The 13,652-nt window shown below is 44.2% G+C and overlaps 1 protein-coding gene across 1 annotated transcript in view; it reads left to right on the top strand.

Moving 5' to 3' along the window:
* WIF1 (Wnt inhibitory factor 1) overlaps positions 1-6,251 on the top strand; it is a 35,412-nt gene extending 29,161 nt beyond the window's left edge. The window contains exons 6-10 of the mRNA XM_035128274.3: positions 1,610-1,705; positions 2,714-2,809; positions 3,286-3,381; positions 3,555-3,650; positions 5,430-6,251. Coding sequence (XP_034984165.1) covers positions 1,610-1,705; positions 2,714-2,809; positions 3,286-3,381; positions 3,555-3,650; positions 5,430-5,551 — 506 coding nt within the window. The 3' untranslated portion in view covers positions 5,552-6,251. The remainder of the gene's footprint in view (positions 1-1,609; positions 1,706-2,713; positions 2,810-3,285; positions 3,382-3,554; positions 3,651-5,429) is intronic.
* The last annotated feature ends 7,401 nt before the right edge of the window (positions 6,252-13,652 follow it).

Here is a 13,652-nt window from a genome sequence, read left to right as displayed (position 1 = left end):
CAGGCCCATGTCACTATAGACTCAGGGTAATCTGGCCATAACCACATACTCCCTCACACATTATTTACATGCCAGAAGGGGGAAGTAGAATCTCACCTACTACACTTGCCCCAAACCTTGCCACACTCCCTGACCATGATTCCCAGCAACTATAGGGAATAATTGAATTGTAGAGTTGGAAGGGACCCAGGAATCATAGCTAAAATATCCCAGATGATAAATGATAATGTGATGATAATGAGAAAGCTCTCCTCTTCATAGCCCATTGGTATCTATGCATTGGGGGCTGGTAGTCTCTCCTCCCATTTCACACATTCAGCAAATGCCTGGGTGTGGTTGTGTTTAGGCACAAGGATGAGCAAATTTACATAACCCGCAAGTGTCCGGGGACGGGACGGGACGGGACGTCCTGTTTTTTCTCTCGCAAGGCAACAGCAGCCATTTGGGAAGCTGTGGTCGTGCTCAATTTCACAATGCAATATCCCCCTGAAAAATTGCTTTTGGGTGGGCTGCGATCTCGTGCAGCATCCCAAAATGCATGTTTTGTTGCTCCATGCCCCCCAAAAACAAATTGTGGTGCAAAATCATGGCTCCCTAAATGTCCACCAAGGAAAATGAGAAGGTGGCTTCCAGGAAGATGGTGTACCAGATTTTGCTGTCGTGGTGTTGGAGAGTATGAATTTACCAGTTTATATCCATTGCAGTGCTAAGTTAAAGTCAATTAGTGGTATACTTGTTCCTCTGGTGAAAGGTTTTGTGCCTGGAGGACATAGTCACACAATAAAATGCACAAGCAGGTTGAGAGTAACTTGGTTCCACAGTAAACGGTGCCATCTGTTGAGCAATGAGTTTCTGCTGGCAAACCTGCTGCATTGGATTCCCCTGTGGAGCGGCATTAAAACTCACCTGTTAGCCTTCGCGTTAGCGAGCAGCCAACATTGGATACAGCCCATAGTTTTCTTCCGTGGCAGCATGATGCCTAAAATGCTATTTGCACGACAGCATACAAATCAATATGGCTAACCTGACCCAAAAACTCACACACTCACACACATAAACAAATCTCACTACAGCCAACCAAAGACAACCAACCACACCCTCGGCTACCCCCAACCTCTCTCACCACCAAGGAAATATAACAAGTGAATAGAAAGAGAACCCACACAAGTGCCGCTGACGCAAAACCCCACACATACTCTAAGTAGAAAAATAGAAGCATTGCCACCCCACCCCAATGACCATTCTCCTCTTCCCCCCTCTTTTCTTCCCAACCTTATACTGCATGCAACAATAATGTCTCACAACAAATGTAACTGATCTGTAGAAAACACAACTTGAAAAAAGAGAAAATGCATGTATTTTCATAAACTAAGAAATCTTCAGTACAAATTATTATTATTTTTAAAAAATGTTATTTGCAGAGACAGGTGTCTGAAAATCAAAGCTCAAGGGTTTTGTTACACCAGATTTCAGGCACCTTCTACTACTGCTGAATTCATTTTGCCTGCAGAAGAGACAGTTCGTCTTAAGGAGTGCTTTATGCTTTGAAGGTTTTTCCTCTCTGCATCAGTGCCAACATCTCACTATAGTGTTGATTCCCTCCATTCAGCTCTGTGTACTCCGCACTGCATGAATGGTGGACTCTGCGTCATGCCTGGATTGTGTATTTGCCCACCTGGTTTCTATGGCATCAACTGTGACAAAGGTATGCTTTTTTAAAAAAAAAGGATTAGAATGAGACCTGTGAGCTTTAACCATTCGCTCAGTAGGCTAAGCCACCAAAGCTTTCACAGCAGATTAAAAAAATAATCACCTCCAGTTAATTGGGAGAACTGCAAACAAGAAAATTTGAGCAGGAAAAGTGAAGAACAGAGAGCACAGCCTAGCTGACAGTCTAGGGACGGGGAGGAATTTGATTCAGTTAGCATTTAAAGGCAGCTCTGCCCAACTCACACTTTCTGAAACAATATGTGAGCTGGAAACACAGCCATTTTTCGAAATCTACACTTCTCTGATTTTCACAATACTGTTCTCTAGCCTGAAAAAAATGCAAATACTCAGAAAAAATGTGCATTGAAATGCATATGTTTATGAAAATAACATACAAAAAATGCAGTATAGTAGGGAAACAAGACTGCATACAAATATGTGTGTATTCGGAGAAATTCACATTAAAATCCTGCTGAATTTTCATGAGGACTTCAAAATACGTAATAATCTCAAACTGATGGAGAAACACAGAGAACTGAAATTAAGGTTGGAAAAATGAAAAAGAAAACCAGAATTGATTCGCACATCCTACCCGAGTCTCAGCAAAACCTAACCTTAGAGTGTGCCCCAATGATTCTGGGACAGTTTCGTTTTTCTTGCCATTCGCCCCTTAGGATGACAGCCTCAGCAAATGCTGAACACCACTCCCAGCACCAAAAATTATATTTTCCTGCCATCACGGCTATGGCTCTGATGAACATGCAAGGTTCGTTCAAGGCTGTCCTTTTATTGGACATGGCAGTTTCTTGCATGCGAAAGTGATGCTGTACCTTCTGAATCCACATTTGAGTGCATTAAATCAGAATATTGCCCTTTCCTTGGGGCTTTGGTTTAATTGGCTTTTGAAAAGACCCCAAACTTTTTCGTACCTTGCCAAAGCTATCCATTTCTGGTGGGGAAAGCCTACATATCCTGTCTCATACGTTTGCTTTGTCTTCCCCAGCAAACTGCACAACGGCCTGCTTCAATGGAGGAACATGTTTTTATCCAGGAAAATGTATTTGCCCTGCAGGACTTGAGGGGGATCAGTGTGAAATCAGTGAGTCCCGGTTTTATGTCATTTTCAGGAGACCGAAAATATTTTTCCTGACTCCCAGAAGATGGTACAGGCAGCCAAAATGAGCTTTAGGTTTCACAACACTGGGCTGTCTGGTGTCTAGTGTGTTGGATGGGTATAGAATTTATTACTAAGGATATAGAAGTCATGGGGTTAGGGCAAATTGATACTGAATGACCTGGGGAAGAGCAAAGCACCCACGATCTCTTTTGCTGGAGCCCTCACACTCCTGCTAAGCTGTGGTATGAATATAATGTGCAAGCCAGGCCTCTATTCTGGGAATGAAGTCTGCTGAGTGTGCGATGTCAGTATTTGTTGATCACAATGGTGGTCCCATTTGCATCCCATTGGTAATAACTGCTGTTAAATCTGTAATCAACTCTAGTGGGGCTGGGCCGGATTTCACTTAAGGCAATAAAGGCAGTGCTATAATCCATATTTTTTAAAATCATTTCTAGGCAAATGCCATCAGCCGTGTAGAAATGGAGGCAAATGTACCGGTAAAAATAAATGCAAGTGTTCCAAAGGCTACCAAGGAGATCTCTGTTCAAAGCGTAAGTGCTCAATCAACTCAGCCTTTTCCTAAAAAAAAAAGCTTTTGCAGCAGATTCGGGATTTTGTAACGTTCATGCTAAATAGTGGGTATGTGTTAGTGTGGCGCTGTGGAAGATCCTTCAACAAAAGGAAACACTTGGTTTAAATATTAACTGTAGGTGTCTTATTGCAGCCGTATGTGAACCTGGTTGTGGATCATATGGGATCTGTATTGAACCTAACACATGCCAGTGTCGAGAAGGCTGGCATGGAAGGCACTGCAATAAAAGTAAGTGGCATTGACAAAATATGACTCTTCACCTCCGTAAAATATGCAGTCTCTGTGGTATTGGGTTTATTGATATCCTCTCCCCACCAATCCTATATATATATATATATATATATATATATATATATATATATATATATATATATATCGGCATATATATACCGGCATATATATACCGGCATATATATTTAAACCATTTCTTCTTCTAAAATACTTTTTTATAAAAACAATTTTTGATCCATTTTAAGCACATGTTCCCAGTATTTCAGGTTATCATTTGGATCTAAAAATCTTAATAGTTCTATTACATATAAACCTATTCCCTTCTTACTATATCTAGTTGCTTCTACAGCCTCTTTGTACTTCCATTTCCCTTATTGTCCATTTTTAATTATATATTTCTTCTCCAAATAAATCTTGAATTTCTTCCAGTCTTCTTCCACCGTCTCCTCTCCCCGATCTCGGATTCTCCCACCTCTCCCCACCAATCCCATCGCACAGGGTTGCTACTAGGCACTGTGTACGGTACTCAGATCGAAGATGATTTAGCAGACTCTGGTTGCATTTAGACAGCATTTAATCCATCCATTTCCTTACCTAGTAATTTCTGCTTTTTATGTGAGCTTGCAGTGGACCTCTCCCTCAGGCTAACTAACCTGACAGGTTGTTGTGAGAATAAAGTGGGAAAAGATAAAAAATATAATAATTACACTACAGTTTAAACATTAGTCTCCTGAGATCATCTATTAAGAGCAATTCATTGGTTGTTTTATTTTCTTTTTTGGTATTTCTTTTCCTGTGCCATGCTAAACAGCCATAGGGAGGTACCCCTCCATTCAAATCCAAACTTTAAGATTACGTCTTCATTTACTTCACCAGAATCCAGAGAATGAGCTGGTGTTGGTGCCACCATATAGATCAGGAATACCCTGCATGGTTCCCTCCAGACATTGTTGGACTCTGACTCCGATCAGCCCCTGCCAAAATGATGGGAGTTAATGCCAATAACATCGTTGGCTACCACTGTTATAGGGAGTTATAGGAGCCAACCGAGGGGGGCTTGGGCCTCCCAAAGCTGATGGACGTTGTGTGTGGTTGATTATGCAGGGAGGGGCTGACCTGGGCCCCCCCCCAATATTTTATTCTAGTTGGCACCCCTGTAGAACACTGTATTGGCCCAAATGTAAGCCACACCCGAATATAAGCCGCAGCTTTAAAATTGGAGGGGGAGGAGAAAAAAGAGAAAAAATACCCAAATATAAGCCACTCCATTCCTCTCTGCTTCTGGCTGCATACTGGGGGGGGGGAGGAACTGCACTGCATTGCCAGCGGCCTTCCCCTTCCTCGCTCTCTCCCTTCCTGGCCTTGGGGGCGAGGACAGGGGCCTATGCACGGGGCGGGCGCTGCTTAGCCGCAGTCCTGGCACTGTTTGCCCTGGGCTCCTGGGCTGCATACTGTAAGGTCGTGAATAAATATAAGCCACACTTTAACTTTTCACTGTCGGAATTTGGGGTGGGGGTGGGGAGTGATGCTTATATTCAGGCCAATATGGTAATCAATTTACTTGCCTGTAGATTTGTGACCAAGGACTGCAGGGAACACATGTCAAGTCAGATCGATATATATACAATGAGAAAAATGCCCTTTCAGAAATAAATGTTTGTCTCATGGTACTACTGCATGAAGTCCATATTGAAATTTCCATGTGAAACATTCACAGTGAAAAGGGGGGGGGCTGCATTTGTAGTCTCCTTACTCTTGAACTGGGTCGTTTTTCAGGGTACGGAGCCAACCTGACCAATGGCCTGAGGCCAACAGGCACCAAGCACAGGCAGTACACGCCTTCACCGAAAAGAGCCGAGGAGAAGCAAGCACCCCCTGAATCCAATTATATCTGGTGAACTCCAACATCTGAAACGTTTTATGTTACACAAAGTTCATAGCCTTCATTAACCTTTCATGTGTTGAATGTTAAAACGCTGTTCATTACATTTTAAGATTACTGGCCTGAATTTTACTAGCTTCGTTATAAACCACTGAGCTGATATTTACTATTCCTTTTAAGTTTTACTTCCCTGGCACAGTTATATAGGCTTCTTGTTTTCAGTGCTCTTTGGACTGGTTTCTTTTTGTACAATATTTCAATTCTTTATTGACTTGGGTTTTTTCCCCCTCTTTCCTTGTAAGAAATTCCTCAGAACAAATTGATTATCCAAAATTGGGGAGAGATTTTGAAAATGCTGGCCTGGAACCCACAGTTTTTTTTCCTGGATTTGTGTCTACATACCTTAAAAACATTTTTTTTATTTTTTTTTATTTTGGCACAGTGCAGTCTTACATGTTCTGTTTAATAAAGGCAAAAGCTTTTTAAAAAATATAATTTAAAGCCAATTCCCATTTCTGCAGCATGCTCTATTGAATACAGTGTAGTTGTGGCATTGAAACAATATAATATATTGGAAACAAAGTGGAACTATGAAGTATGAGCGCAGTCTTTGCATCGGCTTATAGCAATATAATATATTGTGTACACAAAACAGCTCTTATGTAATAAACATTTTTATACTGATTGTTATGTATGAAATAAAGATGCTGCTTTAGTTTTGTGTGTGTTGAGATGTGGTGATGCTTGAGGTGTTATCTGAAGGAGATGCCCTCATCTTATGACTGGGCAGCCTTCTGTCAGAGGACGCTGTAGCTCAGGAACTTCTGCATCAAGAAAGGAGTTGGGTGGATGGCTTACAAGGCCCTTCTCACTCTGTGGTTCTATGATGCTAGGCTTCACAGTGCTCAGATTGTGGCATGGTGCAAGGGGAGAGCTTGCCCCACTACAAGGATTCAACACCACCTCTTATGCTGGGACAATGAGGAGGAGGAGGAGGGGGGGGGAGGATTTTGTTATTTATTCCCCGCTCATCTGGCTGGGTTTCCCCTGCCCCTCTGGGCGGCTTACAGCACATAAAAAAATTGTAAAATGTACATAGCTGTCATACACAGGTAACTGCAACTATTGATCTCTGTTATAGATATAGATATAGATAGATATAGATATAGATATAGATGATATAGATATAGATATAGATGATATAGATATAGATATAGATATAGATATAATACGGGGCTCATCCAGACTTTGACATGTGCCGTGCTTTCCAAGGGAAAACCTACTCTTCTATATATATAAAAATGTAAAAAGGGCATGTGGGTGGCTATCCACTTTTCACTGAAACCACTTGACTGCGCTCAAATTTTGACACAACATCACATGCGAATGTCCGAAAGACCGTAGAAAGTTACCTAAGACAGATGCCACACCTGTGCCATGTAAAACCCCAAAAACAACGTGTTCCAGAACACACCACTCAGCTGAAAGTGCATGCTGGGAAAAGAACCAGGTTGCAAACCAGCGCCCTCTAGCGGCGGCTACACTGGTACTATACCTATAGAACCTTCCCTCTCAACAGCACCTCAGCTGCCATTTACATACTACGCCGAAGCCTTTACAGACTAGGCCGAATGGAGGTACTGACTCGCCTGGGTGGGGGTTGGGGGGTGGGGGAGGGGGGATGGGATAGGTCAGGACACGGTGGGACCAGTCACAGAAGTGACCCAGGGGTGGGGGGAAGAGGGGGCATGATACGTCATGGGACAGGACAGGTTGTGGGGAATCACAGGAGAAACCCGGGGTGGGGGGGAGGAGGGGCTGGGATACGTCATGGATTGACACAGGGTGGTGGCAGTCACAGGGATTAGCCATGGCAATGCGTGGCAGAGCCAGTTAGTTAGTGATATATCAGAACAAATGGCAATCTGGGGGAAACCCAGATTCCTGTTAGCTCCAATTGAGCACTAAAGAGCAGGTTTTCCCTCAGGATGGTCGGTGCCAAACTTCAAGAGACCCACAGCCCTGCACCATGGATGGACCACCCACCCACCCAAGGCAGATCCCCTGCCTGCCATCAGACATATCACCTCTGCCTGGCTGCTCCACTCCCAACACCCCTTCCAACCAGTGCAGGACATCTGTCCTGCTCACCACTGTATGCAGGGGCAGCAACACTATCACTTCCCTTCTCTCCAGGCTGCCATTCATCACCCTCCCTGTAATGCCCCAGAGTCATTTGAGCTGTGTACAGGCAGCACTCCTGCTTTTTGAATGGAAGCCATGCTCAGGTGCCACTCGTGAAGGTCACCCACCATGTTTAATTGCCCAATATGACTTGCCCTGACTTATAGATTTAAAAAAAAAACACCCTATAGATTTATAGTCTCAGTAGCACCATAGACCTATGAAATGTCTAAATAGTTCTGTGAATTTTATAGATCTGGCTAGTCCAGGTAGGAACAGAGCTACTAATTTTTGTAGAATTGTCAAGACATTTTATTAATGTGGAAGATATTGGAGCGCCAACCCATCCCTCGTTGGCATAGGAAAGGTGGTCCAATTAGCCTTGATTCATTGGTGCAAAAGTGTGCCAGCAAATTCCAGTTATGAGCTATTGCTCTCTGACTGTGTGAACAGCAGGATTGGTGGGCGTGTTTGCAGTTGTCAAAGTCGCATCACAGGATCAAATGGCTATTTCTATAAAGTTCTAGTTTTAAAAAAGAAAGAAAGAAGTCAGGGAAACCTCAGAAATCTAATATATTAGAGATTTTCATATATAATATACCTATAATCCACACCAGCTAGCATCCAGCAGTATCTTGCTGCTGCAGCAGCTGCTTTTTCTAATAAAAAAAATGATTATGATGTGCTTTTCTTCAGGGTGGGAGGTTATTTTACTATATGTTACCTGGAGAGTAACATATGATGCGGGTTACAGGTAGGTAGCCGTGTTGGTCTGGGTCGAAGTAAAATAAAAAAATTCCTTCAGTAGCACCTTAAAGACCAACTAAATTTTTGTTTTGGTATGAGCTTTCGTGTGCATGCACACTTCTTCAGATACAGTGAAATAGAAGTCCCCAGGCACTTATGTAGAGAAGGGGTGGGGAGGGGTGGGGATGGGGAGGGGAGATCACTCAGAAGGGTGGTGGAAGTGGGCGATTGACTGACTGATAGCTGTTGATGACCGAAAACGACTGCAAATGGTTTTGCATGAAAAAGCAAGGGTTGAGATGGCTGAAGATCGCTTATCATGTATAATGAGATAAGAATCCGATATCTCTGTTCAAACCAGGTCCCTCCATGGTTTTGAGCTTGGTGATAAGTTGTAATTCAGCAACTTCTCTTTCCAGCCTATTTCTGAAATTCTTTTGTAGTAAGACAGCTACTTTGAGATCTTGTATAGAATGTCCTGGGAGATTGAAGTGTTCTCCTACTGGTTTTTCTGTCTTCTGGTTCCTGATGTCAGATTTATGTCCATTTATCCTTTGGCGTAGGGTTTGGCCTGTTTGTCCAATATAGAGAGCTGAAGGGCACTGTTGGCATTTGATGGCATACACAATGTTAGAAGATGAGCAATGTTAGAAGATGATGCGGGTGGCACTGTGGTCTAAACCACTGAGCCTAGGGCTTGCCGATCAGAAGGTCGGCAATTTGAATCCCCGCAATGGGGTGAGCTCCTGTTGCTTGGTCCCAGCTCCTGCCAACCTAGCAGTTCGAAAACACGTCAAAGTGCAAGTAGATAAATAGTTACCGCTCTGGTGGGAAGGTAAATGGCGTTTCTGTGCGCTGCTCTGGTTAACCAGAAGTGGCTTAGTCATGCTGGCCACATGACCCAGAAGCTGTTTGCGGACAAACACTGGCTCCCTCGACCTATAGAGCGAGATGAGCGCTGCAACCCAAGAGTCGTCCGCGGAACCCCAGAGTTGTCCGGGAAACCATGACAGTTAAAGTGCTTTTAAAATGTGTGGTGAAGATGTGGCCAAAGACTTCACATAAGAACATTCAAATAGCATCCTGTAAAGCAGGTCAAGATTTTTATTCCTAAATAGCAGTCAGTATTGGAAGAGAGGGCAGTGACTTCTCTATGACCACCTAGTGAACTCACGACTTTGGTGAGAGGTTGAGTGGATTTAAATGAAATTGGGGCTTGGACTGTGAATATGGATATAGGCCCGACATTGGCATGCAGCATACCTGAACAAAAGTCCTTGTGTCTTGGTAGGACTTATCACTGATGCCTGTTTGGGCTTTCCTTCAAACTTTTGTTGTTGTTTTTTTCTGCATTGGGTCCCTGGATGATCCAACATTTTTATCTCCCACAATGCCCTGGAATGATGCTATGTGGTGAGAAATGTAAAGGATAGCTCCAATGAAGTACTTGTGACCTCTGCCACTACCACAGTTAGACTCACTGGGTTGCCAATCGAAACAATTTAGGGCTGAACACAGGGCACTTTGCTGAGAAATCCTCAAACCTTGACCTCGATCTTCCTGCATATATTTGAACTGAGCCTCACTGGATGAGCATCACTTTTGCCACAGAATTCACTGCTCTGCATCTGGCATTCTGCATTCTAACATGGTGGTTCTTAACATGGGCTACTTAACACTTGGCACTGATGGAATTGAGGCTTGGCATTCCTTTCCCTTCCCAGAGAATTGGCTGCCACATTTTATGGAGCAATCTTGGCTACTGTATGAGTGATTTGTGCTCTGGTTTGTTCTGAGTCATGATTATCCAGCAGCTCTTTTTCTGTTTATTTTAATGTCTTGTTCTCTTTTATAACTGATGAGCTGCCAGACTGAGCTTCTAACAGATACCATAAGGCAATTTACCCACCAACCCCTTGTTAAGGCTTACGTTTTTGAAGTTGTGTGGAAAGCATTTACACCTGTGCAATAAAGGCATCCATGCGTCCTGTTTCTGTATTTTGAGATGGCGGTTCCTGCTCCCAGTTAGCCTTGAGTAAGGCTGAGATTCTATGCATAGGTTTCCAGCCTTACAAGGAAACAAGACCAACTGAACTAATTGGGGAATATTTACAAGAATACCTGTATAGAGTCATATGTGGTCCACTGAAACCAATGGAACAAGTTAGTCATAATTAATGGGGGCCAGAGTAGTTCATTATTACAATAGACCCCCTATTTTTAAAATCTTCTAAGGTATATTCAGGCACAGGGATGATTGCCCTGGGTGAACATTTGTTAGGTGTGCAAAATTTCAACACCTAGTGCTGCCTCAATACAACCATGGTTTTCTTCCACTGGAGCTCAGTTCCAGCACCTCTCTGGTGGGTGCCATTCCCTGCAGCTGCGATATCCTGGGGAATGTGGAATTGAATGTGTTTACATACTCTTGTCTGTTTCCCTCCCCTCTGCATGGCCACGGGCACTGGCAACCCATGCTACGCCACTGTACCGTACCGCTTCCTATTTTGCCTATTTCATTTATAGGCAAGGTAAATACAGTGGCACAGCTCTGCAACATGAGTAGGAGATGACCTGAGAAAGCAAGTAAACAGGAGATACTTGAGAAGTGCATTAATGGTACAAAATGTAGGCTATTATATTGTTTTCCCCAGCAGAATGAACTTTAGTTAACAGTGTGGGACAGCAGCAACATGGGGCTGACACTGTGTGTACGGCACCCCCCAGAAGGTGCCGGCATCCAACACCGAATGCACATTTATCACACAGTGTGTACATGCCATGTGGTTTTCATAGATAGGACTATGTGTTGGTAGCTACAGGAAGTGGCATGCAAGTGACAATGGATACCTATACACCAAAAACTAACTATCTGTCATAGAAGAGTGGAGGGGGGAATGCCCCATGGTCCATGGCCAAAAAGCCATGAGGTGTATGACCTCACACTAAAACACATTATTGAGCCCCATGTTGCCACTTCCACTATCAGAGAATTAAACCATTAACGTAAATTCTGCAGCCAACCACTAACTGTTCTTGACAGCACTTCCTCAGAGTACTCTGGAACAAACATCGTTGGTGGACTGCGTCAATGGTTTCCAAACTGCTATACTATGAACTCTCAAATTGTTAGGTTTGTTTGAGGCCGGTGAGTCAGTCCTATGTTTTTGCTTAAAAGCTTCCTCATTTCTAGGCTTCCTAACGCCGGCAGTTGAGTAATCTCGCCACAAAGCTCCCATGAGCCACTACTGGGATCTTAGCCACTAGTGGGGAATCATTGCTCAACTAGGCTTAGACATCAAACTATTCCAAAAATCTGTGTCCACAGTAGCAGGATTCCAGCAGATTGTGGGGAGGTTTTATGGAACAGCACGTATTTAAACTCCTGCATTACAATTTGTAAGTTTACCAAGATCTATCGAATTATATGAAACAAATAACAAACAAAGCACTGGTTTAACATAGATTTTGTGCTATAGGTCATTCTGTGTGGGTATTGTTGTAAATGGGTCAATAGGTGGAGTGCATTATGGGGCGATATCTGTTCTAGCAGAAGCATCAAGTAACATAAGAGAACGAGAGGCCATTTCGGCCAATTCTCTTTCCCTGCTGCAGCCTCATACACGCTATTCTGGAAAGCCCCTCCAACTGTCTGGAACGGAGTGCAGCAGGATCAGGGAACTGGCAAAAACCATCTCCCCCCTCCAATTGATTAGTGCACACCTCTGGCTAGTTTAGAAGCCATTGCACAGGTAGAATGGACACACCCACCACACTTGCAGGCAGTCTCTCTCTCAGAGAGAGAGAGAGAGAGAGAGAGATGCTGTATCTTGATCCTAGCTATTGTTCCCTGAAGATCAAGAAAGAAGAAGAAATATTGTATAGGATTACAGCCTTAGTTTAACTTGGGGCAAGCTTCTGGGGGCCACGTGACAGAGATGGGAGGCAGGCAAAAGCAAAAGTGGGTGGGGCACTGGTTGTTAGCGTTGTATAGGTGGCTTGTTTTTACACACACACACTCCCACATCTTTTTCCAGCTTCCACCCAGCCAAGCAAGAAGTGTCATCAAAGCTGCAGGAGACATTCTAGCCAGGCACAAACACTTAGGAAGGGTGTAAAGCAGAGCTGGGGAAGCATGTGACATGGGGAGAAGGGGTGTGGCCCAAGGAGGGTCCCAAGGGCCAGATAGAACAGCCTGGGGGTCACATTGGGGCATCAGGCCTGAGGTTCCCCATGTTAGGGCGCCAACAGGTTGGCGCACTGAAGGCAGTAGTTGGATACAGAGGGAGCCTAGGTCCACAGTCCGGGTCAGGAGAAGCCAAAGTCAGGAACACTAGAATCAGGAATAGGACAAGCAAGGACAACCACATGCTTCAGCACAGCAGCTGCAAGTGCTGCCGAAGGGAGCAGCCGACCTTCCTTAAGTAGCCGGCTCATCACCACGCCTCTTCCCTACATTTCTCAGGTCTACGCTCTACAGCTGTGAAGGGAGGAGGGGAGGGAGCCCGCCGGCTCCTCTCCTCACAAGGGCCTGATTCTGACGTGACTCCTTTCTACTCCTGTTCTGGTCTTTCCTCTTCCCTATCTGATTCCTCCTCTTCTGAGGAGTGCCGCCACCAGTCTTCTCCAGGTATGAATTCCTCCATTTCCCCAGACTCTTCCGTGGTTGCCGCTTCGCCTAGGGGGGGGCTTGCCACCACTCCTGCTTGTCTGGCGCAACCCTGACACTCCATCTCTGTTTTAACAATCTGGAGCCGTCCCTTAAATGTATGAGATGTCTCCCAATAAATGCTGGCTGAAAAGCTACGTAACTTCAGGCTACATTCAAAAAGGCCTTCACTTGTGAACTCCCTTTGATCTGACTTCTCTGGTATAAATATTTTGAACATTGCAATCTTAGGCGCATGGGAAATAGCCTTAGTCATACTATCTTGCTCTGCACTGTACTCTATAGTGACTGGAAACAGCTCACCGGTGTTTCTTTTCCAACCATATCTGGAAATACGAAGGACAAGCTTGTTCTTTCTAACCTGTAAACAGTAGCATTTGAAAACTCCATGTCAATAGTTTGCAGTGCAGCGTCCCATCTTAATATGAGAGAGCCAGTGTGGTGTAGTGGTTAAGAGTGGTAGACTTGTAATCTGGGGAACCGGGTTCGCGTCTCCGCTCCTCCACATGCAGCTGCT

Source organism: Zootoca vivipara, chromosome 9 (assembly GCF_965207765.1).
Source record: "Zootoca vivipara chromosome 9, rZooViv2.hap1.1, whole genome shotgun sequence".
Lineage (NCBI taxonomy): Eukaryota > Metazoa > Chordata > Lepidosauria > Squamata > Lacertidae > Zootoca > Zootoca vivipara.
Note: the sequence above shows the minus strand (reverse complement) of the source record. Positions and strands in the feature narration are given on the sequence as shown.